Genomic DNA, 22,107 nt, shown 5'->3' with positions numbered 1-22,107 from the left:
CTTTAACAGAAGATAAGAATATATTTGTGTATTAATATTATCAAATTAATCTTGATTGAATATTAAGAAAATATGATTTTCAGATGATAATATTGAAGTATTTCTTTACAGTGATTTATTTATATTCTGTCTAAGTGACTTTAATAGAAGATAAGAATATATTTCTGTATTTGTATTATCAAATTGAGCTTGAATGAATTATGTTTAGCTTTATTATTTTCTACAGTTAGCCTTTGGGGCGTAGTGACCCTGTGTAGCGTAGTTAGACTTGAAGAGTAGTTCGTCCTGTAGCGTAATTAGCCTTGACAAGTAGTTAGTCCCGTAGCGTAATTGGACTTGAAGAGTAGTTAGCCCCGTAGTGTAGTTTGACTATTAACTTGTACATTTTGATCGCCTGTGTGGCTTGTTTTTTTTGCCTGTGTGGCATTTGATAGCCTGTGTGGCATGTTTTTTTAGCCTGTGTGGCATTTGATAGCCTGTGTGGCATATTTTTTTAATAGTCTGTGTGACTAGCCTGTGTGGCATGTTTTTTAGCCTGTGTGGCATTTTGATAGCCTGTGTGGCTTGTTTTTTTAGCCTGTGTGGCATTTGATAGCCTGTGTGGCATATTTTTTTAATAGTCTGTGTGACTAGCCTGTGTGGCATGTTTTTTTAGCCTGTGTGGCATATTTTTTTAATAGTCTGTGTGACTAGCCTGTGTGGCATGTTTTTTTAGCCTGTGTGGCATTTTGATAGCCTGTGTGGCTTGTTTTTTTAGCCTGTGTGGCATTTGATAGCCTGTGTGGCATATTTTTTTAATAGTCTGTGTGACTAGCCTGTGTGGCATGTTTTTTAGCCTGTGTGGCATTTTGTTAGCCTGTGTGGCTTGTTTTTTTAGCCTGTGTGGCATTTAATAGCCTGTGTGGCATTTTATTATTTTATTTAAACTTGTATTTTTAAGTTGGGCTATTGATAAATCATTCAAGTACCTGTTTAATTTTAAATTCACTTTATTTTAATAATAACTGGTAACATTGTTACTCACACCATGTTTTTTCTTTAATTGCAGGTAGGTCATCTCGGTAGCCGGGCCATACAAGACTTTTGTTGCTATACAACATTTGTCCATTTGCAGCGCCCAGATCAAAGTTGGCTATTACCATTAGTAACGTACCGTCTATTAGTATTATTTTTATTTTATATTATTAGTTCTATTTTATTATACAACATTTACGCCCTTTAAATTTGTTTTATGGTTTTTATTTTTAATTTGAGTTGACCGCCTGAAATAAAAAAAAAATTTGGCCCTTACACAAGAAAGACAATCTAGAAAATATCCAGTAGTTCTCAAAACTTTAGCAAAAAGTATATTTTTTTGGAAATTTTCAAAGTAAAATAACTCGGTTATTTTGGATTTATTTGAAAAACGACAAAGAGAAAATAATATGTTTCTTTTATCGAGATCTACCATCCCTGAAAATATTTGCAATTATTTACGACTCACACTGTATAGTTAGATATATTTTATTATTATTGTTTAATATTATGCTGTTGTAGTGGGAGACAAGTCAATCTCATTGCTCTATTACATACAAATACATTTTTCATCCATTTATTGGTTCCCAACCTGCATACATATACTTTGGGCACAGTTAGGTGCAATAAGCTGTATACGTATATTTGAAATAATAACCTATTTTACATTTAATTTTATACTACAGGTAGGTGCTGAGTTAATGTAATAAACCCCATCTTTTTATACCTTATCGTATTCATATTCCTTAGATTGATTCAGTGGCCGATTTTATAAAGAACAATAAAGCATTAAATTTGGAGTACAATAGAGATTGCGCAAAGTACATAAACTCTAAATGGTATCAATTAAATGTACGATATGAATTGAATGTTTTTTATGAGAGGCATTTATTGTTATTACGGTACCACAAATTACTGTCAAAACCACTAAATTACTAATAGGGATTTTTTTAGTTACGCAGATATGTTATTTAATTCTTATATCACACAGTTGGTTATTATCGGTCTAATGGGTATAGGTCTATCAATATTACCACTAATAACGTCATATGTCAGGATGTTTAAGGGCGTAAGTAGATCTCAACAATCAAATATGAAGGGTAAGGGATAAAAAGCAGGTAAGTCAGTTTCTGTCCAAACTGAGAAAGGCACGATTTAATGATCAAAACTTTACAAAAAGAGAGTACCGCAACTTATAAAAATAGCGTAATAGCGTGTTAGAACTTGGTAAAGGTATTTATTATTAGATAAAATACCATTTTAGCGGACACACGAACGAACTCAATAACGATTTGCCTAGTTTCTTTCTCTTTTTGCTTGACTTAACTGCTGTTTTTCCTTTATACTATAACCACAGCTATAACTTTGACTCTTTGACTGGGTCCGGCAATGGCAATAAAAAACTTGAGAATTTTGTTTAAGTGCAAACCTAAAGTATATACCCGGATGTATTTCAGGACAATATTTTAACTTCTATACCGTAGCTCAAAAAAGTGTGAATGGATCGGGATGATTTTTGTAAATGGAACACCCTGTATATTTAGTACTGAATTAGTTACTGTAGATCACTTTACATAATCCTAAGATATGAATAAATAGTTTTTGAGAATTTCAGAGATATTAATAAATAAATAAAAAATATATATTTTTCAACCTTCCTTAAAAAAGTTATTACAAATACATGAACTACCCTGAAATCAAAACTATATTGAAAAATTGACTTACCTGCTTTTTTCCTCTGACCCTTCATACACAGGGTAAATTTACTCAATTTCAATATTTTGTGGACATAAAACTCCCAGACACATATTTTTGGAATTGAAATAAAATATATGAGTCAAGTTGCAAAACCCGCCTTATCCATTTAAAAAAATGGCCTAATGACATATATTAATAGAGGACTTTGAAATCTACATAATCAAAATCCCAAACTGCAATAAAAGTCGCATATTCCTATATAAAATTCACTACAAATTACGTTACTGTAGCAAAATCCGTCTTATCCACTTATATTTCCTTTTTATTTTCATTATTGTTACAAATCCCGCATTTTTTACAAGCTTTTTACACAAGTATAATATTACTTCTGACGTCTTTTCAAATCCTTATTTAATTTTAATAAAATAGCATATTTAATAAATTAAGTTCGGATACAAATACTGTATGATCGAAAAAAAAAACGGCGTCCAGTTGGCTAGGAAATGACGATCGATGAAATTTCCCATAAAAATTACGTATAAAATGATAGCGTTCTTACTGCAACAAAACCCGTCTTATCCGAATTGTTTTTGTGTTTTTTCTGTTTAAAAATTAAATATTAATTTTTATTACTGAAAAAACGAGACACAAAACAATCATTTCACTCAATGGACACGTTTTTGTAAATTAACGCTTCAAACATTTGCTAAAACAGTTTTTGCTTATTATCTTAAGACAACGTTTGTGGGATAGACGGGTTTTACAACTTGACGCCTCATATATTTATCTATTATACAAAAGTGCTTTATTTGTCTGTTAGTGGATCATCAGTCAAAATAAACTCAAAGGTTAATAACTTTAAAATGTATGCAGCTTATTGATTGACAAAGATATTCACTCACATAGCATTCCTCATTTTACCAATTAGATTATTATCTCGTACTACATTTTGTGTAAGGTGCCCAGTGGCGTAGAGGTACAGGCTCTCGTCTACCAATCTCAAGGTAGTGGGTTCGAATCCTACACCCAGCATTTCATCAGCCGACTATTTTTATTAAAATAAAAATAGTTTGGGTACCTAGGTCGACTCAACCTTAAATGAGTACTTGGGATTCACAATCCTGAGGTTGTAATAAGCGGTTGAAGCGTAGTGCTAGCCACATTACCTTCCTTGTATATCGAACGGCTCTAGCATGGCAAGCTGGACCATAATAGAAGGAAAAGAGTAGTTGCACTCTCCCAAATATTTTCTGCTAATTTTTACAATCTGTCGAGTATCGGCAGATTGCCGAGAGTTTCAGCTGAGTTCCGTATGTCGGCCTGCAAGGTTCGAGTGTTGCGTCCCAGCCAAAGACATTATAAAGATAGACCAAACATCTCATTCATAAATACTCGTTGGTAGTGTATCAAACATTCCAATGTGTCAAACAAGGACAGAGGAGACAGAGAAGTCTAAAATTTCCGACCCCGGCAACTAGGCGCATTTGGATTGTTCTAATGGCCAGTGGCGTATCGTTTTTTGGAACGAATTTAATTAGTAAAGTAAAAGTAAATTAATTAGTAAAAATTTTAGTCCATATTAATATACTACATTAACACTTTTTCGTCAGATGAGTTTTGTTATAAGGTCTAAAATAATAATATAATTAATAACCGGCTTTAAAAATAAACTATTAATTTAAATAAGAAATTGAGATTTATTGATATCCGGTAAAGGTTTTAAAGTCAACTTTTCTGCAAATCAAACTGAGTAGATAGGCGCAAATTTGAGATGTGGCAATGTCGCCTTCTCTATCTTAGTTGGTTTTTACAGTACGTAGTCAACCTCCGATTGTTTGATCTGGTTAACATGTCTAACGTGATATCTATTCTTACTAAATCTATGGTCCCAGCACAGAGACGGATTGATAAAAAACGCGTGCCTTACTGTGTGTTGCTTTTGGTTGTAGTAATAATTCAAAAAATCATGCTTTGAGTTTATCGAACTGCACCATCATTGAACAAAAATTTACTAGTACCAAAAGTACCGAAAAAAAACTGGAAATCAATGTGTCAAACAAGAACAGAAGAGACAGAGAAGTCTAAAATTTCCGACCCCAGCAACTAGGCGCATTTGGATTGTTCTAATGGCCAGTGGCGTATCGTTTTTTGGAACGAATTTAATTAGTAAAGTAAAAGTAAATTAATTAGTAAAATTTTTACTCCATATTAATATACTACATTAACACTTTTTCCACCGAAAACCACCGAAAAACACTGAGTTTTGTTATAAGGTCTAATATAATAATATAATTAATATCCCACATATACCTTTGTTGAAACGTTAGTAGGTAGTTTTCGAAAATAGCTCCAACGTCGATTTTCAATTTAAACTTTCAGTTACTTCTATATAAACTTTCAGTTACTCTTGAATATTTACAGCGTGACTCAAGCTTCCGAAACAGTTCTATATTAGGTTTGTGGTTGGTGACTTTTCTTTCAATTTTTTTTCAGAATATGGAGGCAATGGTAAAGCACATTTTAGACATTTTTGTAAACATAGGTGGCCGGAACATATTTTCAAACTAAAGTTATATATAAAGATTTGCCATTAAATTTCCATTCCAGAAATATCTAGGGTTGCCACCTGTCCTTTTGAAAAGGACAGTCCTTTTTAGAATAACTTGTCCTTTTGACTTTTTTTGACTTAAAAAGTTATTTTTATTTTTGTATTTTCCTGAGTAAATTACCTACAGCAAACAGAAATATTCTTTTTCGTCCAAATTTAATTAGAGATGTTATAAAATTTGTAAATAAATTTTTCTTGTTTAGAATAGGCAATATTATTTAGAACTTCCCGTTTAAGCTGAAATGATAGTTTAGGTTTTAGTTTTACCTTTTTTGATCTAAAAAGAACTTCAAAATTAGTAATTAGTAACGATTTAGTTAGTTCGCAATCGATAGCTTCCTGTGAAGTATCTGTGTAATAGTTGTTTAATCTTGTATTATTAATAACTTCCTATACCTAAAATCAATATTTAATGAGAAAATTCTTTTTTTGAAAATATGAGACAAGATTTGACTCTTTCGGTCTTCTTCTTGTATTATGATGGCTCTGATACGAGGCAATTACCTTTTAGTAAAGGCTGGCCGGACGTTGGAAAACGCGGGGCCATAGTATTTGAGAAGAAGAAGAAGAAGAATTACCTTTTAGTCTCTCAATAGAAGGCATTTATCATTAAAAGTATCAAATCTGTGTGCTACAGTATGGGATTTCTGTCGCATAATAATGAATATTACGTTTGCTTCGGTTAACACCTTTGTTTATTTGTTGAACAAAATTCCTTTAGAATATCGTTTATAATGACCAAAAATGACGCAATTTTAAGAAAAAAAATGTCACTTTCTGGCTTATAATAGTTTCAAATACAACGTTTATATTCAAATTTGTTATGATCTACAACAGTTAGGTAGTAATTGAGACGAATTATAATTCAATTACCGGCTACTACGTTCTTGTTTTAATAGATTAATTACAAATATAATTAGAAATTATTTTAATTGTGAGAGGCTCCCTTGTGGGACGCCTATGTACAATGACGACGGAAATATAAAATGTCAAAACAATACCCACCTGTGAAAAGACAAACTCGGGTAATTTGAGCTTATTTTTCCACACACTTGACACTGTCCATACTGAATTCGCAGATTCAAAAGTACGTTAAACAAAAACAAAAACCACCGAAAAACACTGAAAAGTTCACTTTCGTCTTGATTCCGACTTCAAACACACCGCAAGCTAAACGTAATACGCTATAACGGATCAAGGGCCGGCGCGAGGGGTGGTGGGACGGACGGCTTATTTCATTCTGGAAGAATAGCAGCGACGTTGCCAATAGATCTAGACGTTTCAGCACATTAAACAGTAAACATGTCCTTTAATAGTAACGCATATATCCTCTGGTTAATAACATATTATTACGCAAGCTTCTTTAAAAATAAACTATTAATTTAATTAAGAAATTGAGATTTATTGATATCCGGTAAAGGTTTTAAAGTCATCTTTTCTGCAAATCAAACTGAGTAGATAGGCGCAAATTTGAGATGTGGCAATGTCGCCTTCTCTATCTCAGTTGGTTTTTACAGTACGTAGTCAACCTTCGATTGTTTGATCGGGTTAAAATGTCTAATGTGATATCTGTTCTTACTAAATCTATGGTCCCAGCACAGAGACGGATTGACAAAAAACGTGTGCCTTACTGTGTGTTGCTTTTGGTTGTAGTAATAATTCAAAAAATTATGCTTTGAGTTTATCAAACTGCACCATCATTGCACAAAAATTTACTAGTACCGAAAGTACCGAAAAAAAACTGGAAATCCCGGTTCCTTAGAGGCATGGTACCGAAATTACCGGTTCCGAAAAACAACTCCGGTTCCGGAAACGCTAGAACGTACCATAACCGTGAATCGCCCTATACATGATGAGTCTTAAATAAGTGCAAATATTTTTAAGGGTAGTATGGCTCCCAGAATTATGAGGATTTTTCTGCGCAATTTTTAAATTAATAATATAAATACATAATTAATTTTTTTAGTTAAAAAAACATAATTTCTTGATAATATGGTAACTAGGGTTCAAAACCGGAAATTCCCCGTTCTTTTAAGATGTCAAAGAATCGGGACTCGAAATTATTAATTCCCGGTTCAAAAAATTATTCTTTTATTACGTGAAAAAGTAGTAATGCTATTTCTCATTGTTCTTGCTTCTTTTCTTTTTTAAAATTTCTGCAATGTTTATTAGCAATTATTGAAGTTTAAATATGTTATTTTACTATTTAGTACAATGCGTTGTTGAATGTGTTAATCCAATAAAATCACGTAACCAATATATTACTACAAAACAAACGCATTGATGCTAAAATTTAACTTGTTTTAAAATAAAAAAATAAGTTGTAGAAAATCTTTGAAATAAATAATAATATAAAAACATGGTCATTATATATTTTTTTCGCATTTCTTCCCATCAGAAGATTTTCAGATACAGAAGAATTGTTACACGAAATGTGAAAATATTCTGTTTTTAAGCAAATTTTTACTCGATGATCAATTTTTTTTATTTTATTTTATTGTGAACTCATATTTTCCTAAATACATCTCTATGCATCTATGGCGAGTGCCACGACTATACTGTGCCTAGTTATAGACCACGACTATACAGCTATGTCAGTGGTCACGGTACGCGAGAACAAGGTCATATAAAATGGCAGAAAAAGAACAAAGGATTTAACAAGGAGTAAAGCTACTAGTTTCCTTATACCGTGGCTGTATCTTGCTACTTCCAAGGCGTCAAATGCTATATACGGGATCTATTATTACTATTATACTAGATTTTGCAGGTCAGCTTTGGAATGGCATTTTTATTTACAAGAGACAAAAAATTAAAATACAAAGGGGTTTTCAGAGAGATCCAAGTTTCAATGACTCTGCCGCATAGATCGGGGCCAATTTGAGCGATGGCCTGGGTTATATTGACTTTGAGGGTATCAGTCGTTTGCGGATATTTCGTATAGACCTGCGACTTTAGAAAATCCCACAAGAAAAAGTCTAGCGGGGTTAAATCATATGATCTTGGTGACCAATTCACGCCACCTCCACCTGAAATAATCCTGCCCCCAAATCGTTTATTCTGAATGTTAATCGTGGCATTCACTGCATGGAACATAGCACCTTCCTGTTTAATCAATTACGTCCATATTAATCAGTTAGACTTAAAACTACAATTAATTAATTGTAAATATATAATAACTGAACACTACTGATTAATTAATTGTAACTGAATTTAAACGAACCAGAGAAGAACTTTTGTATACCGGGTTCGTCTCAAAATTGGCTGGCTAATCCCTATAACTTCCTTATTTTTTCAGTTAAAAAAACCAGATTTGGTGTGTTAGCAGTATATGACAAAAATTAAGATTGATTGACGTATTCAACTTTTGACATTTTCGCGTATGGTTTATTTGAAACTATAATTTGCGGTTTGTAAAATTTGACTCGAAATACCCAGTGTGTGGTATCAAATTATTCGTAAAAAATGCTTTTTCCAAATATGCTAATGAGCCACCCTGGTTCCGTTTGAAAAAATTGAGATACGATTAAAAATACGATTTGGACATTTTCTAACTGGCCAAGACAAGACGTTAAAACATTAGACGATCAAATCTATTTTTCCAAGGCCCCTTGATTAAGAATTAGTGTTTTAACATAGCCACAGCACTCTAAATTGAAATTTAAAATACAATTTTGTTTTAAGCGAAAATGTCAAAAGTTGACATATGATATGTCATTCAATTCAGACTGTCATTTTCTATCGAATAAAGTAAAAAAATACCGAGGATGCCATTTAAAAATCAAAAGTTGTAGTCATTTCTGCTGCAACAGGCAGTGACCAAAAACAATTGAATACATCAATCAATCCAAGTTCATGTAATATACTAACATACCAGATTTCGTTTTCTTATCTGAAAAAATAAAAAGTTATAGGGGTGAGCCACTCTTGAGACGCACCCGGTATAGGTAAATGTATCCAATTAACTTACTGTAATTACTGATTTCAAATTGATTATAATATATTGATTCCAAAGATATGTAGTAGTTATATGTCCACAAAATAACGAGACACCTTGTATATGACGGAGGAGAATAAATTATTTTATCTATAACCGTTTCATTATAACGTTTTTACATCACTATTTCAGTTACGTTACGAGATTCATAACACTAGTCGTGTTACGAATCTATAACACAACTAGTTTTTATAATAATGACAATTACCCACAATTATAATTAAAAAAATGTGACAAATGTCATAGTTAAAGGTGTTAAAGGTGGGCGACTAATAAATGAAAATTAAAACAGCATTTTCTTATTTTTCGGTTGTAGATAAAACGTTGTACATGACACGTGCGTTTAAACATGATTACAACACTGTACTATAACTATTATTTTATTTTGTCTCTAGTATGAAATTATTTTTGTTGTGATCTCCGTATTGCTAATAACCGTTACAATTACACATGAAATTTTCAACATTGGCCAATCTCTGGAAGATCAGGTATGTATATGTATATTTTTTTAAATTATTACATAGTGGTATTTTGTTAATATTTTATGCAGGGTGAGTCTTAAGTTAGTGCAAATATTTTGGGGGTGGTATATTTCGACCCCAGGAACACGTTTATGAGTTTTTTCGTAAATAAAAAGATGTTAAAAACCGTGCATTTTCTTTTAAATTTCCCTGTATTATTTTAAAAAACTTTTTAGAACTGCCTGTTCACCGCAATTTTTCCACGGTATGATTTCTTGATCTCTGATATTACAAACGATAAAACTAAAAGGGATGCAAATACAAAAAAAATCCGGTGGCTTTAAAATTTTTAAAAAATAAATAATTTTTTTTTCATGTTCAAACTTGAATAATTCAGTTATTTTGGACTTATTTGAAAAACGGTGAAGGGAAAATATGTTTATTTTATCGAGATCTAGTAGCCCTGAAAATATTTGTACTTATTTAAGACTCATTCTTTATATGAATATTTCATATGAAATATGCTAATCACGTGGAAAATTTTGCTTTGTACTAAAATGAGGAGACCTTGTGCAAAATTGCGTGAAAAAAATCATAATGCACTAAATTTAATATTTATTTCTTGCCTTTCAGCTGGACGCTCTTACTAATATAAATACAATTTAACTGATTATCTTGGTTAGTTTCAGATGATATATAAGGAGCTTCTAAATGTTTCCTGGTATAATTGGGATACAAGAAACAAAAGAACTTACATTCTAATTTTAACACAATCGCAAAAACTTGTAACTTTTTATTCCTTTCCTATAAGAGGAAATATGGTGTCATTTCTTAAGGTAAATATAAAACTAAAATTAGGTTAATTTTATTGTCAAATTATTATCCATGTTATTAAGACGGCCCTTTACTTTAAATAGACATAAAGATGAATAAGCCCATGATTTTATGTGCATTTTATGTTGCTTTAGTAAATATAATAGCATTCCAAATATAGAGCACATTTACCTCAAATTTGAAATAATAAGTATATCTTCAAAGTGCATAGCAATCTTCTCTCTGCGTACTTGCAGTCTTTGATCTGTTTATTTATAAAAATTCTCAAAAATGTATTTACTGTTTTTATAAACTCATGCTGATTTGATTCTTTTTTTATTATTTTCAGTATGGACAAGTGTTATATGGTGGATTAAGCTTTTTATATCAAATGATATAAAAATGTACAATTACGACAATTGGGGGCCATTACAGAGGCGTTAAAATTCATATATTAGGAACTATCTTAAATAAGTGCAAATCTTTTCAGGGCTTCTCCATAAACAAAATATGTTTTCTCTTTGCCGTTTTTCGAATAAGTGTAAAATAACTGAGTTATTTTACTTTGAAAATTTTAAAAATATGCTTTTTTTATATTTTCAGAACCAATTTTTTAGGTACTATGTTTTCATTCTTCTAAAGGCCGTCTCAGACACAGCTGCACAGTTTTAACTTATTTTGTAAGACGGAGTGTGTAGGGTATCAAGTCTTCCGTCCTGTCTATCGTGTCTATCGTGTATCCGTTCAATAGCCTTTTAATTTATCCGTGTTCCAAGTTGCGGAGAAGACGGCGATGAGTTTGGTTGGTATTCTCTCTTGCATTGCGTCTTGTGTATGTTATCTGTGTGTCTTATTTTGGCAATATGGCTGACCTAAGACTGATGTCGCGAGAGTTTCTATCACCTTTTATTGATTTGTACAAAGAACATTAATGTTTGCGGAAAATAAAAACAAAGAATATAAAATAAAAAAATTAAAAACGCTGCTTACAGTATTTTGATTAAAAAACTGAAGGAAGTGAATCCCACAACAAACAATTATATGGTGGTAAAAAAAATAAATTCTAATATGATTACAAATATTTAGTATAGTTGGTCTGTACTTACTTTGCTAGAAATATCGTAACATTTTTTGTATATCAAAACATTAAATAGTTATTCGGATATTCGTAATATTATATTACACATGAGCCTCGATATAGACTTTTTTTCCTGGTTTTATCTGGTATTTTACCGTTCAGAGCCGTATGCAATAAAACCGCTAATATTTGTGAAACCGCTTAAAACCATTTTTCGACCATATTTTTTTATGGCTAGAACTACTGCTGTACACAGAGCTAATGTCTCACTATCCATGTTTGTTTTGGAAAACTAAAGACGGAAGAGAAAACTGTACTTAAAACGGAGTGAATGTGGGATTTGGTAAGAATGTGTAAGCAGGACGAACAAGGAGCATGCGTGTCTAAGGAAGCCTTAAATTTAATATACTAGCTATGTTACTGCATTATCAAGATATGTTTTTGAAATTTAATTGAAAATTAAAATAAAATTCAATTTTCAATTTTTTGGCTAGACTGGGATGAAATACACCTCCATTAAAAATAATTGCACTTATTTATATTTAAGACTCATCCTATATAGTTGTAGTATTTTTAGTGTTTCATGTTAACAAAAAAATAAATGACCATATATAAAATATATTATTTCATCAAATTGAAAACTAATAAAAAATGGAAGATAAATTATGTATAATTTCTGACCAAAAACTTTTCTACTTTACTGGAGCTTAATATTTTCTTAACTGCAGTATACTTTACTAGACAGTGGCCTGTGAAATACAAATATGTATTGACATGTAGCTATACCGAGCATCAATAATCCAGTTTCAATACAAAATCTTATAATATTTATAATACATTAACCTTGAAATTAAATTTGAATATATAAGAAGTATGTTAAGAAATAATGATAATAAAAATTTACTAATATACTCGTATTTAGTGGGGTTCACTAGAATTTCGAAAATCGTAGCTTTCTTAGGATCAGTATTGTTTATGACGCAGGTTTTTATAACTTGGTATACTGGATGGAAGAAATATGTTTACTTTGTGCTTACAACTTATCTAACGTTTACGGTAAGTTGGGCAGAAGAAAGTTGGCCAAGTCAAAAAAACCGAATTTGTGTTTACAGACATACATATTTTGAAAAAAGTCTAGGTGCCATTGAAAAAAAAAATCTACAAAATAAAAGTTATTTTTCTAAAAAACACTGCGTTGATTCCAACAGGTTGTCAGTGGCTTTCCAAAAATGCTTAAAGTTTTAGAAAATATCCCTTCCCGTAGTTGAAATAAAAAAAACTATTTAAATTGTCTAAATATAACCATTGGAGAAAACCTTAATTTTTTGCAATATATTATAAACCGTGAAAAATTACATTACATGAAGACAATCTTCAAACTAACAAGGTGGTAATTGTTCATGCATCATAATTATTTAATGAGGTAAGACCAAAATACTTAAAATTTATTAATATTGTTTCTTGTTTGTTTTTAATTCTTACTTATGTTATGTGGTGTTCTAGATATAAACAAATTATCAAAGAAGCAATAGCCATACATTACTAACATCTACAGATGCCCGAGCAACATATACATAAATTTTTGTAGGATTGGATTAAAAAAGATGATTTATTTTTCGTTAAAAGAACAAACGAGAATATACAAGTTGAGTCAACGTATAACGAGTTCATACAAAAATTAAGATAATTTTTGTTCATTCAAATAGATAGTTTACGTTCATGTAGTAAATGAATCTGCAAGTTCATACCGAGGACAGTCGGGGACAAAGTCAACAGAATGGGTAATAGGTTATTTTCCTTTCAAGCAAATCAGCTGCATTCCAGTGATGTGTTATGGGAGTAATTCCGAGGCCATCCAGATCAACGTCGCAGGTGAAAACAGGGATCAATAGTTTCGGAAAAGTACTGCACTATACAGTGTCTTCGATAGGCAATTGCGTTAACGCAATCAATTAATTGACCTTGATCATGCACAAAAAATCAGAAAGACAATTGAAGCTTTAGCACAGTAAGAAACAAAATTTTTACAAAAATCGTTAGGGTTTGAGTGTTCGTCCAGACAGTGGAAAACCAAAAATATATACAGTCTAGATATCGGTTAAAACGCGGCCGAATAGTAAATAGTAAAAAATTCACGGTCCACCATCCAGCAGGAGTCAACGAAGAATCATGGAACTTCAGTTTAGTTAAGTGCTAGTATAATTTTAGCATTTTATAACAGGAATCATATAGTGAACCTATTGTTTTGTTTGTTGTTTTCTTTCGATATAAAAAGGTAATTTTTTATATTTTCTTTGTTTTGATATTAATGAAAACAATAGCTGCACTCTTGAGTAGGAGGCAAAATGTAACAGAACATTTTTAGGCTTAGAAAAAAACCTAGTACAGTTTAGTACAGTTCAGCAAGACAACTGAAACCTTAGGACAGTACAAAAATAAAATTTTTATAAAGACCGTTAGGATTTTAATGTTCATCGAGATAGTGGAAAACAAAAAGTCGACAGAACGAATATGACGAAGAAAACGAAGAGACGAATAACACGAGATTCGAGAATGCGAAATCGGTTAAAACGTGGCCGAATAGTAAATCGTAAAAAAGTCACGGTCCACCGTCCAGCAGGAGTCAACGGATAATCAAGGAACTTCAGTATAGTTAAGTACTAGTACATTTTTATCATTTTATAACAGGAATCATAGAGTAAACCTATTGTTTTGTTTGTTGTTTCCTTTCGATATAAAAAGGTAATTTTTTTATATTTTCTTTGTTTTGATATTAATGAAAACAATAGCTGCACTCTTGAGTAGGGGGTAAAATGTAACAGAACATTTTTAAGCGGTTGTGTTGAGGTTGCCTTGCGGTTGTCTTGAGAGAAGCCACATGTCTTGAGGTTTTTCTTAAAAGTCTTAAACACTGGAAATAATAAGCGGACTCTTTTTCTGGTAAAAATGAAATAATCTGGGAAACAATAAAATAAACTTTTGTTAGTCTAATATAGCTGGGAATTTAGAAACATACTTAGTATCAATCAGTCAAGTCGTAAAATCGTAAATTTAAATTAGAAGACGTTTACAAACTTACGCCCTAAGAAAGTAACAAAATTGTAAACCGATATGTACCCTAGTTTTTGCTCTATTGGAACCAGACCTCTCACAGGTCAATGCAAATAGATTTTGAATAAAAATTTGTGTAATTATTAATTTATATATGAAGTAAAGTTTACGTAATAATCTCCTGTATAAGTCCAACATGTATTTAGAGAAATACATCTTCAGTAAATGTTTAATAGGCATGAATTAATAGCTCAAGTATAAGTTTCAATTCGTAAACTTGGGACCTTTCCATATGAAAGTATACATAATTAGACATGAAGTGTTAGTGTGATTTTAGGTAATTATAATATTTATATGGATATTAGTAATAATTGGAAATATCTTATGGTAGAAATGAGCACAGTAACGACATCTGTTACAAGTAGGGTCAACTAGATCGGGAATAACCTTCGGTTGGGATTTTCTTATACCAATCGGACGGTTCCTGAAAAACCAACCCGGCGATGATTAAAAAAACTCAGTTTTTGGTACTTCCCCACGAATTTCCTGCCGATTTTGAATAGATCGAGGGTTAGGTAAAAAAAGTTTCTTAGGTCAGTTTTAACTGACATTTTAAATTAAATGATCGTAGTTTCTCCGTGTATATATATTTTTATCTAAAGTTCTTGTTAATCGTAGGCCGGCAGGCCGTAGCTCCAGCGGCAGTGTGTCGATCTGCGGTGCGAGAGGTACTGGGTTCGATTCCCAGCCAGTACGCTTTACTGTGTGTTAATACTCTAAAAAATAAAAATAGTTATTTATCTAAATAGAGCGACCAGCAAGCTACCACCTCAAGGAAGGCAATGATAAACCACTTTGAGCCTCTCAAATAGTGCCATTTGAATTCGGCGATAAACTGTAGGTCCAGTGTACTTGTGAAACACTGATGACACATATCACAAGTACATGTGAGAGGTAGCCAACGCTCTGTATAGAGCATGTCACAGTAAGAAGAAAATGTAAGACGTAAAACTGCAGGGTAACAACACAACATAATTCGTTACGAACAGATATTATTGATAATGTTAAATTATATATTTGGCGTTAAGATATTTTGTCGTGAATCGTTAATTAAAAGAAGGAATAATAAATGTTTTATCCTTAAAGTATACATTTTTTTAATAAACCCTTTCTGTTTGGAAATATATTATGATAATTATTTTAATTTTGTCAAAAATTGTCTGCTGAGGATAGTAATATTACCAATTATGCCATTGTTTTTAATTCAACAAACTATACTGAAATAACTTGTTTTAAAATATTAACAAGTAGTGTAAAGGTCAGGAAAATAATTTAATTTTAAATTTTGTTTATTTTGTTGTAAAAACAGTAAAGTTCTGTCATTGTATTAAAGTTTACAAAACTCTTAATATATTATTAATTTCAAGATATCGCATTTCTCTTCCTAAGTATTCTCTGGCAGTTTTTTGTATATAAGCTGCTTAATAATACAGTGCTAAATCGTTTAAAAAAATGGCGAAATCATTAACAGTTCTGAAAAGAACAGGAAATGTTCTCCGTAGTGCTTCTCTCTACTACGGAATTTTATACATCTTATTTGTTCCAGGCATTGTATTTCTCTGTTCAGATCTCGTATTAATTTATTTATTGGTTAATGACAGCTCATTTACATCTATTGGTAAGTGTTACTGTACCACAACTAAATCTTAAATGATTTTAATATTGATATTTTATTGAAGTACAGCTATATTTAAAATATTTAATTTATTTACTTTTTTAACTTTCTGTACAACACACATCTATAATAAGCCTAGGTAGCTGGTTGTTCCTAGTCAGATCATTTTCCAAGTCATAATCACCTACTGGCTAATATTCATTACTACAACATATTCTTTTCAATTGCTGTAAGAAATTCTAGTGACCTTCAAGTTTGTTTAAAGATCTTCGTTTGGCAACAAATATCGATAATCAAATTTCATGCCAAATTTTTGAAAAATGTAGTATCAATTAGAATATTTTCCAGCCCTCCTTTCCAACTTCAAGTGTATCTTCTACTTCGTAACATTTTCGCTAAATTCGCCGTTATTTTTTTTTTCTAAATTTTAGACCTATAATAACCCAAAACTATTTAAGTTTTGGATTATTAGAAAGAATACGATTCGGAAACTGATCATAATAGCTACCAACTTGGGAAAAGCATCGAGAATAATATGTTTACTTCCGGTACACAACCAATAATGTAATGTATCAGCTGCGACCGCAATGATATAGTTTTTATTATCCCACTAGGCTATATTATCCCACAACATTTCGCAAGATCGTGTTGGCAACTGAATCATAATCTGAGTCATCCCCTCTCCGAAAAGTATTGAGCTCCCCACAATGTACGTACGTCTACTGGATCTGTGTCTGAGAATGGAATTTTGAGAATACAGATAAAGTGTTGGAGTATGATCAGTTTACTACAAAATATATTTAAATAAACAGCAATATATTTTATGAAGCGCTACTTATATATAAGCGGTAGAGTTCGTGAATCAAATATGGCATGTGATTCAAGCTTATGGTATTACAAAAAAAATGTTCTTTGGTAAAACATCGGTCCCGTTCGTGCAAAAATATTAACCCTTATGAGGTATACCACCGGCCACTACAGTCAATATTCCTAAATTACCCACAATAAACATGTTAACAGTGCCCATACCGTCTCGACAGACAACGTGAAGTAAATAGGAGATGAACGTTGCCACGATGCGACGGCGACATTACAAGTAATGTGAATATGTTCATTGTTGACCATTTAGGAATATATACCGTGGTAGCCGGCGACATGCCAGGGGCTCGACGTGACAGTGGCAGTACGTTAGAGTGAGAATCGCGCCTTACAGGTGCACACGAGCCAACTTAATACATTGAACTATTTATTTTTAGGTAACTTTTGGTGCTGGAACATATCTGTTAGGTAAGTCTTTGGTATTTAAATTATTCGAATTGGAGCAAAAATGGTTTCTACCAATAACCAGACCTACTATAGCCAACAGATATTATATAAATAAAGGCAAAATTTACCAAAAATGGGTATGGGTATTCGAGATACTATGGTTTGTTACTAACTTAATTTGGCATTTTAAGAGTAAGTTACAGTAATTAGTCAATACGTTAAACATTTTTTTTCTTTTTTATTGAAATTAGTGAATATGTTACTGTGAAAGTGCGAAATAAGTGAATGTCAATATTTATCAACCAATGTCGACAAACAACAAATGCCTTGGTAATAATAGACCAAATATTTATCAATTTTATCATAAATTCAGACTTTCTCCAGGGTATGTCGACAAACACAACTGAGTTCCCGTGAAAGTTGGAAACTTTAAAACGGTTATGATTGATTTTTGTCGATGTTGTCAATAATTGCTGCAGTGAATCCCGATCAGTTTTTGAAAATCTACGTAATTGTAAGAGGACATTTTATTTTTCTTATTAAAGGTATTCTAAAATCTTTTTTGAAGTGATCTATCTACTAAAATTCTTGCAAAAATTGTGCCAAACCGCCTGCACCCACATATAGAAAAAATCCACCTAGCAACGGGTTTTGGCACCAACTGCGGCACCGTCGAGTCCATATTCTTCATCCGCCAACTACAGGAAAAAGTAAAAGAGCAGCAGTCTAAACTTTATGTTACATTCATCGACCTAACAAAATGCGCTCTCCATTATAGTGGACTGCAAACTGCAGGAGAGAGTATTGGACATTATATACAGATATGACGCGACGGCGGCCTGTTCAACATAAAAAAACTCAGGGCAAAAACACGTACAAAATTCATCACAGAACTTTAATACGCTGATGACTGTGCTCTAGTTGCAAGAAAGTTACAGCAGTTACAAAAAATGTTAAACACATATACCGAGGCATACGAGGCTTTGGGCCCTAATCTGAACATCGACAAAACTTAAATCATGTGCACTCCCACAGAAGATCACAACAATGCTATAAAAATCGGAGAAGAACTATTGGAATATGCAGCGAAATCCAATTACCTTAGCAGTTTGATTTCGGAAAAGGCCAAGATCGACTCTGAATATCAGCACAGGATTAGCAGCGCCTCAAGAGCATTCTGGAAATTAAATGACAGGGCTTTCTACAATCATGACTTGAGCACAAAAACGAAACTTGCAGTGTACCGAGCAATCCCAGTACCGAGTAATCTCCATCATGTTATATGGAAGCGAAACCTTAAGAATCAAATGGTTTCATCATGTCTCAGACGTATCGGTCCTTGAAAAAGATAACTGCGGGGAGTATTGAAGTCATGATTACAAAATCCCGCTTAACATGGGCTGGTTACGCATGCAGAATACAATAAACCGCATACCAAAATCTCTGCTTTCCCGTGAGCTTGTAGACGGTAAAAGGAGGCCGGGTGGATAACTCAGGTACAAAAGTACAAACATAGTTTCCACGAAAACTTAAAGGGGATTAACATGCAGAATGAGTGGGAAGAAGCAGCTCACAATAGAACGCAATGGAGAAGAATTTTAAACTCAACTGCCAGCTACAACCAATAAGTAAAGAGGCAACAAAGTAATGCGATATTTGAATGTCCGGTGTGCGTAGACAGATAATAACACATATCGGGCTTTTCACAGTCACAGAAAAGCTCATGAAGGAAAACGCCTTGCGTGACCATCTTCTGATGCGTGGCAAATACTTGTCAGCAAGTAATGGCAGTATATGTATGTAAATATTCACATTCACCGAAGTATCTTGACATTCAGCCAATTTCTGACATTCACATTAATAAATTTAATTAAAAAAAAACAATTTGTAATCTTTTATTTAGAGGCAGAAAGAGCGATATATGTTAGAAATATTTTGTTATATTTTTTTAATATGCTGTTGTAGTGGGAGATAAATCAATATCATTACTCTATTACATACGAAAACATCTTTCACCCATTTATTGGTTAACAACCTGCATACATATACTTTTTGCGCAATTAGGTGCAATGAGCTGCATACATTCATTCGAAATAATAACTTATTTTGCATTCAATTTTATACTCCAGGTGGGTACTGAGTTAATGTAACGAACCAACTCTTTGTATCTTATCGTATTCATATTTATTAGATCGATTCAGTGGCCGATTTTATAAAGAATAATATGGTATTAAATTTGGAGTACAATAGAAATTGCGCAAAATACATAAACTCTCAATTGTATCAATTAAATGTACGATATGAATTAAATGTTTTATATCAAAGGCATTTATTATTATTACGGTACCTACTATAAATTACTTTCAAAACCACTAAATTATTAATAAGTATGTTTTTAGTTATGCCGATGTATTATTTAATTCTTTTGTCACACAATTGATTATTTGGGGACTAATGGGTCTAGGAATATCAATTATACCACTTATATCATCATATGTCAGCATGTTTAAGGGCGCAAGTAGATCTCAACAATAAAAAATACAGGATGTTTTAATATTCTGTGAACATAAAAGTACTACGTATTTTTGGAATCAATGTAAATAAATTGAACAAAATTTCTATATTATTATTATTCTCTATATCGTTGTTTCATTGACAATAGTTAATGTTGGTTTTATTTGTTCAATATGGGTCAAAATAAAACTAAGATTTTTTATTTAGCGGTCGGTCGACGTTTCAACAAATAAAATGTTTATATTTCAGCAATGATATGTTTTTTCAGGACAACAGCAGGACTACACAAAAAGACGAAATGTTTCAAATAGTGTAGTCCTGAATAAGACAACATATTTGTCCAAACGTTGACCAATCTCAAAATAAAAAAAACTGAGTTTTATTTTCACCCAGATCCAACAAATAACAGCAACTATAATTTACCATGAGGTACGAAACTTTTTGTATGGACAAAAGGTTTCGTTTGTTTGTTAGAGTGTATTAATCAAAATAAACTAAAGGTTATTAAATTTTAACTTTCTGAAACTTACTGTCAAATATATTTTGTGACATTCACCAAACATTCCTCATGTTTGACAACTAGATTATTATCGCTTGCTAGATTTAATGATTTAACGTTTGATGTGACAAGAATTTTTTTGGAGGGCAGCATCGGAAAGCAATTTTTATTTACAAGAGACAAAACTTTTAAATACTTACATTTTTTATAAGAAAAAATCAGTCGTCTTTGAAGTTGCAAAATATTTCTGCTAAAATATATGAAGGTCTCGAGTTGTATCTTTCTATTACCAGTTCTGTTTTTTTGTCAAAGTCAAGTGTAGAACAAAAGAACGTAGCAAAATAAAGACACCCCAAATATCATTCAAATCGGATTATCGGTGCTTAAAAATATTTAAAAGTTTTGTTAATTTTTTTTAAATTTAATGCCCTCTAACGAACAAACGAAGTACTTTTGTGTAAAGGTAAATTTTGTCCAATTAACTATTGATTTCAAATTTATTATATATTGATTCCAGAAATATGTAGTTTTGAAAATATATAGTAGTTATACATATGCCTACTGAATATTGGGACAAAATAAATATCATTCTTTAAGAAGTTCAGTAGGAAAAGTAGTTCTTTCAGAAGAATGAAACTTAACTATAATATCAAATATTATAAATTGAGTTAAATTATTATATTATATATTTATTTTATTTTATCTCTAGTATGGAAAAGTTTTTGTTGTGTTCTCCATATTGCTAATAACCGTTACAATTACGCACGAAATTTTCAACATTGGTCAATCTCTGGAAGATCAGGTATATGTATTTTTATATTTTAATAGTGATATTATATTAATCTATTATAAAATATTGTTGCGGATTCCGTGGGTCCACTAATTTAAACTCACGATAAAATACTTAACGAATTTATTTGTCTCACTCTGTACACACAACTTATACTATTTACAACACAATTTAGGCAACTACTATTACTCTAACAGTACTGGCACCTTCGCCAATTAATTCACAATTTAAAGCGCACATCCAACTTCAAAACTGCCAACTGCCAAAGGCGCGGGCCTTTATATACCCCCTGGCGAGTCTTTCTGGAACGTTCTAAAGAATTCTGTAATTTTCTTTTACTTTCTGGCGAATTCGCCAGGTTCCTCAATGCACGTTGCGGTTATGTAGCAGTAATGCAGTTATGCAACCAGTAATACAGTTTAGCGTTACATACCCTTGACATTGCCTCCTTCTCAAATTTGATCGTCCCGATCAAGGTTTCCTGTCCGGTATCTCTTCAATCGATCCAGATATACTACTTTCTTACTTCTAGGGCTGCGTTGAATCCGGTACACATCATTTATCTTCTTGATGACTGTATAAGGACCTTCCCATGCTGGAGTTAACTTTGGGGACCTTCCTTTCTTGCGCTGTGGGTTATACAACC

At 32.1% G+C, this 22,107-nt stretch overlaps 2 protein-coding genes across 3 annotated transcripts in view; one reads left to right on the top strand and one right to left on the bottom strand.

Moving 5' to 3' along the window:
• LOC115874218 (innexin shaking-B) overlaps window positions 1–22,107 on the bottom strand; it is a 171,653-nt gene that overhangs the window by 67,617 nt on the left and 81,929 nt on the right. The gene's annotated exons all lie outside the window — the stretch shown is intronic.
• On the top strand, window positions 2,011–11,064 carry LOC115874220. Its single transcript, XM_030889313.1, has 4 exons — window positions 2,011–2,083; window positions 9,710–9,802; window positions 10,459–10,611; window positions 10,938–11,064. Exons 1-4 carry the CDS (start codon window positions 2,024–2,026, stop codon window positions 10,986–10,988), a joined length of 357 nt encoding a protein of 118 aa, XP_030745173.1. The 5' UTR covers window positions 2,011–2,023; the 3' UTR covers window positions 10,989–11,064.

Source organism: Sitophilus oryzae, unplaced genomic scaffold (genome assembly GCF_002938485.1).
Source record: "Sitophilus oryzae breed Bouriz unplaced genomic scaffold, Soryzae_2.0 scaffold_1244_pilon_pilon, whole genome shotgun sequence".
Taxonomy (NCBI): Eukaryota; Metazoa; Arthropoda; class Insecta; order Coleoptera; family Curculionidae; genus Sitophilus; species Sitophilus oryzae.
This window is presented reverse-complemented; position numbering and strand designations above follow the sequence as displayed.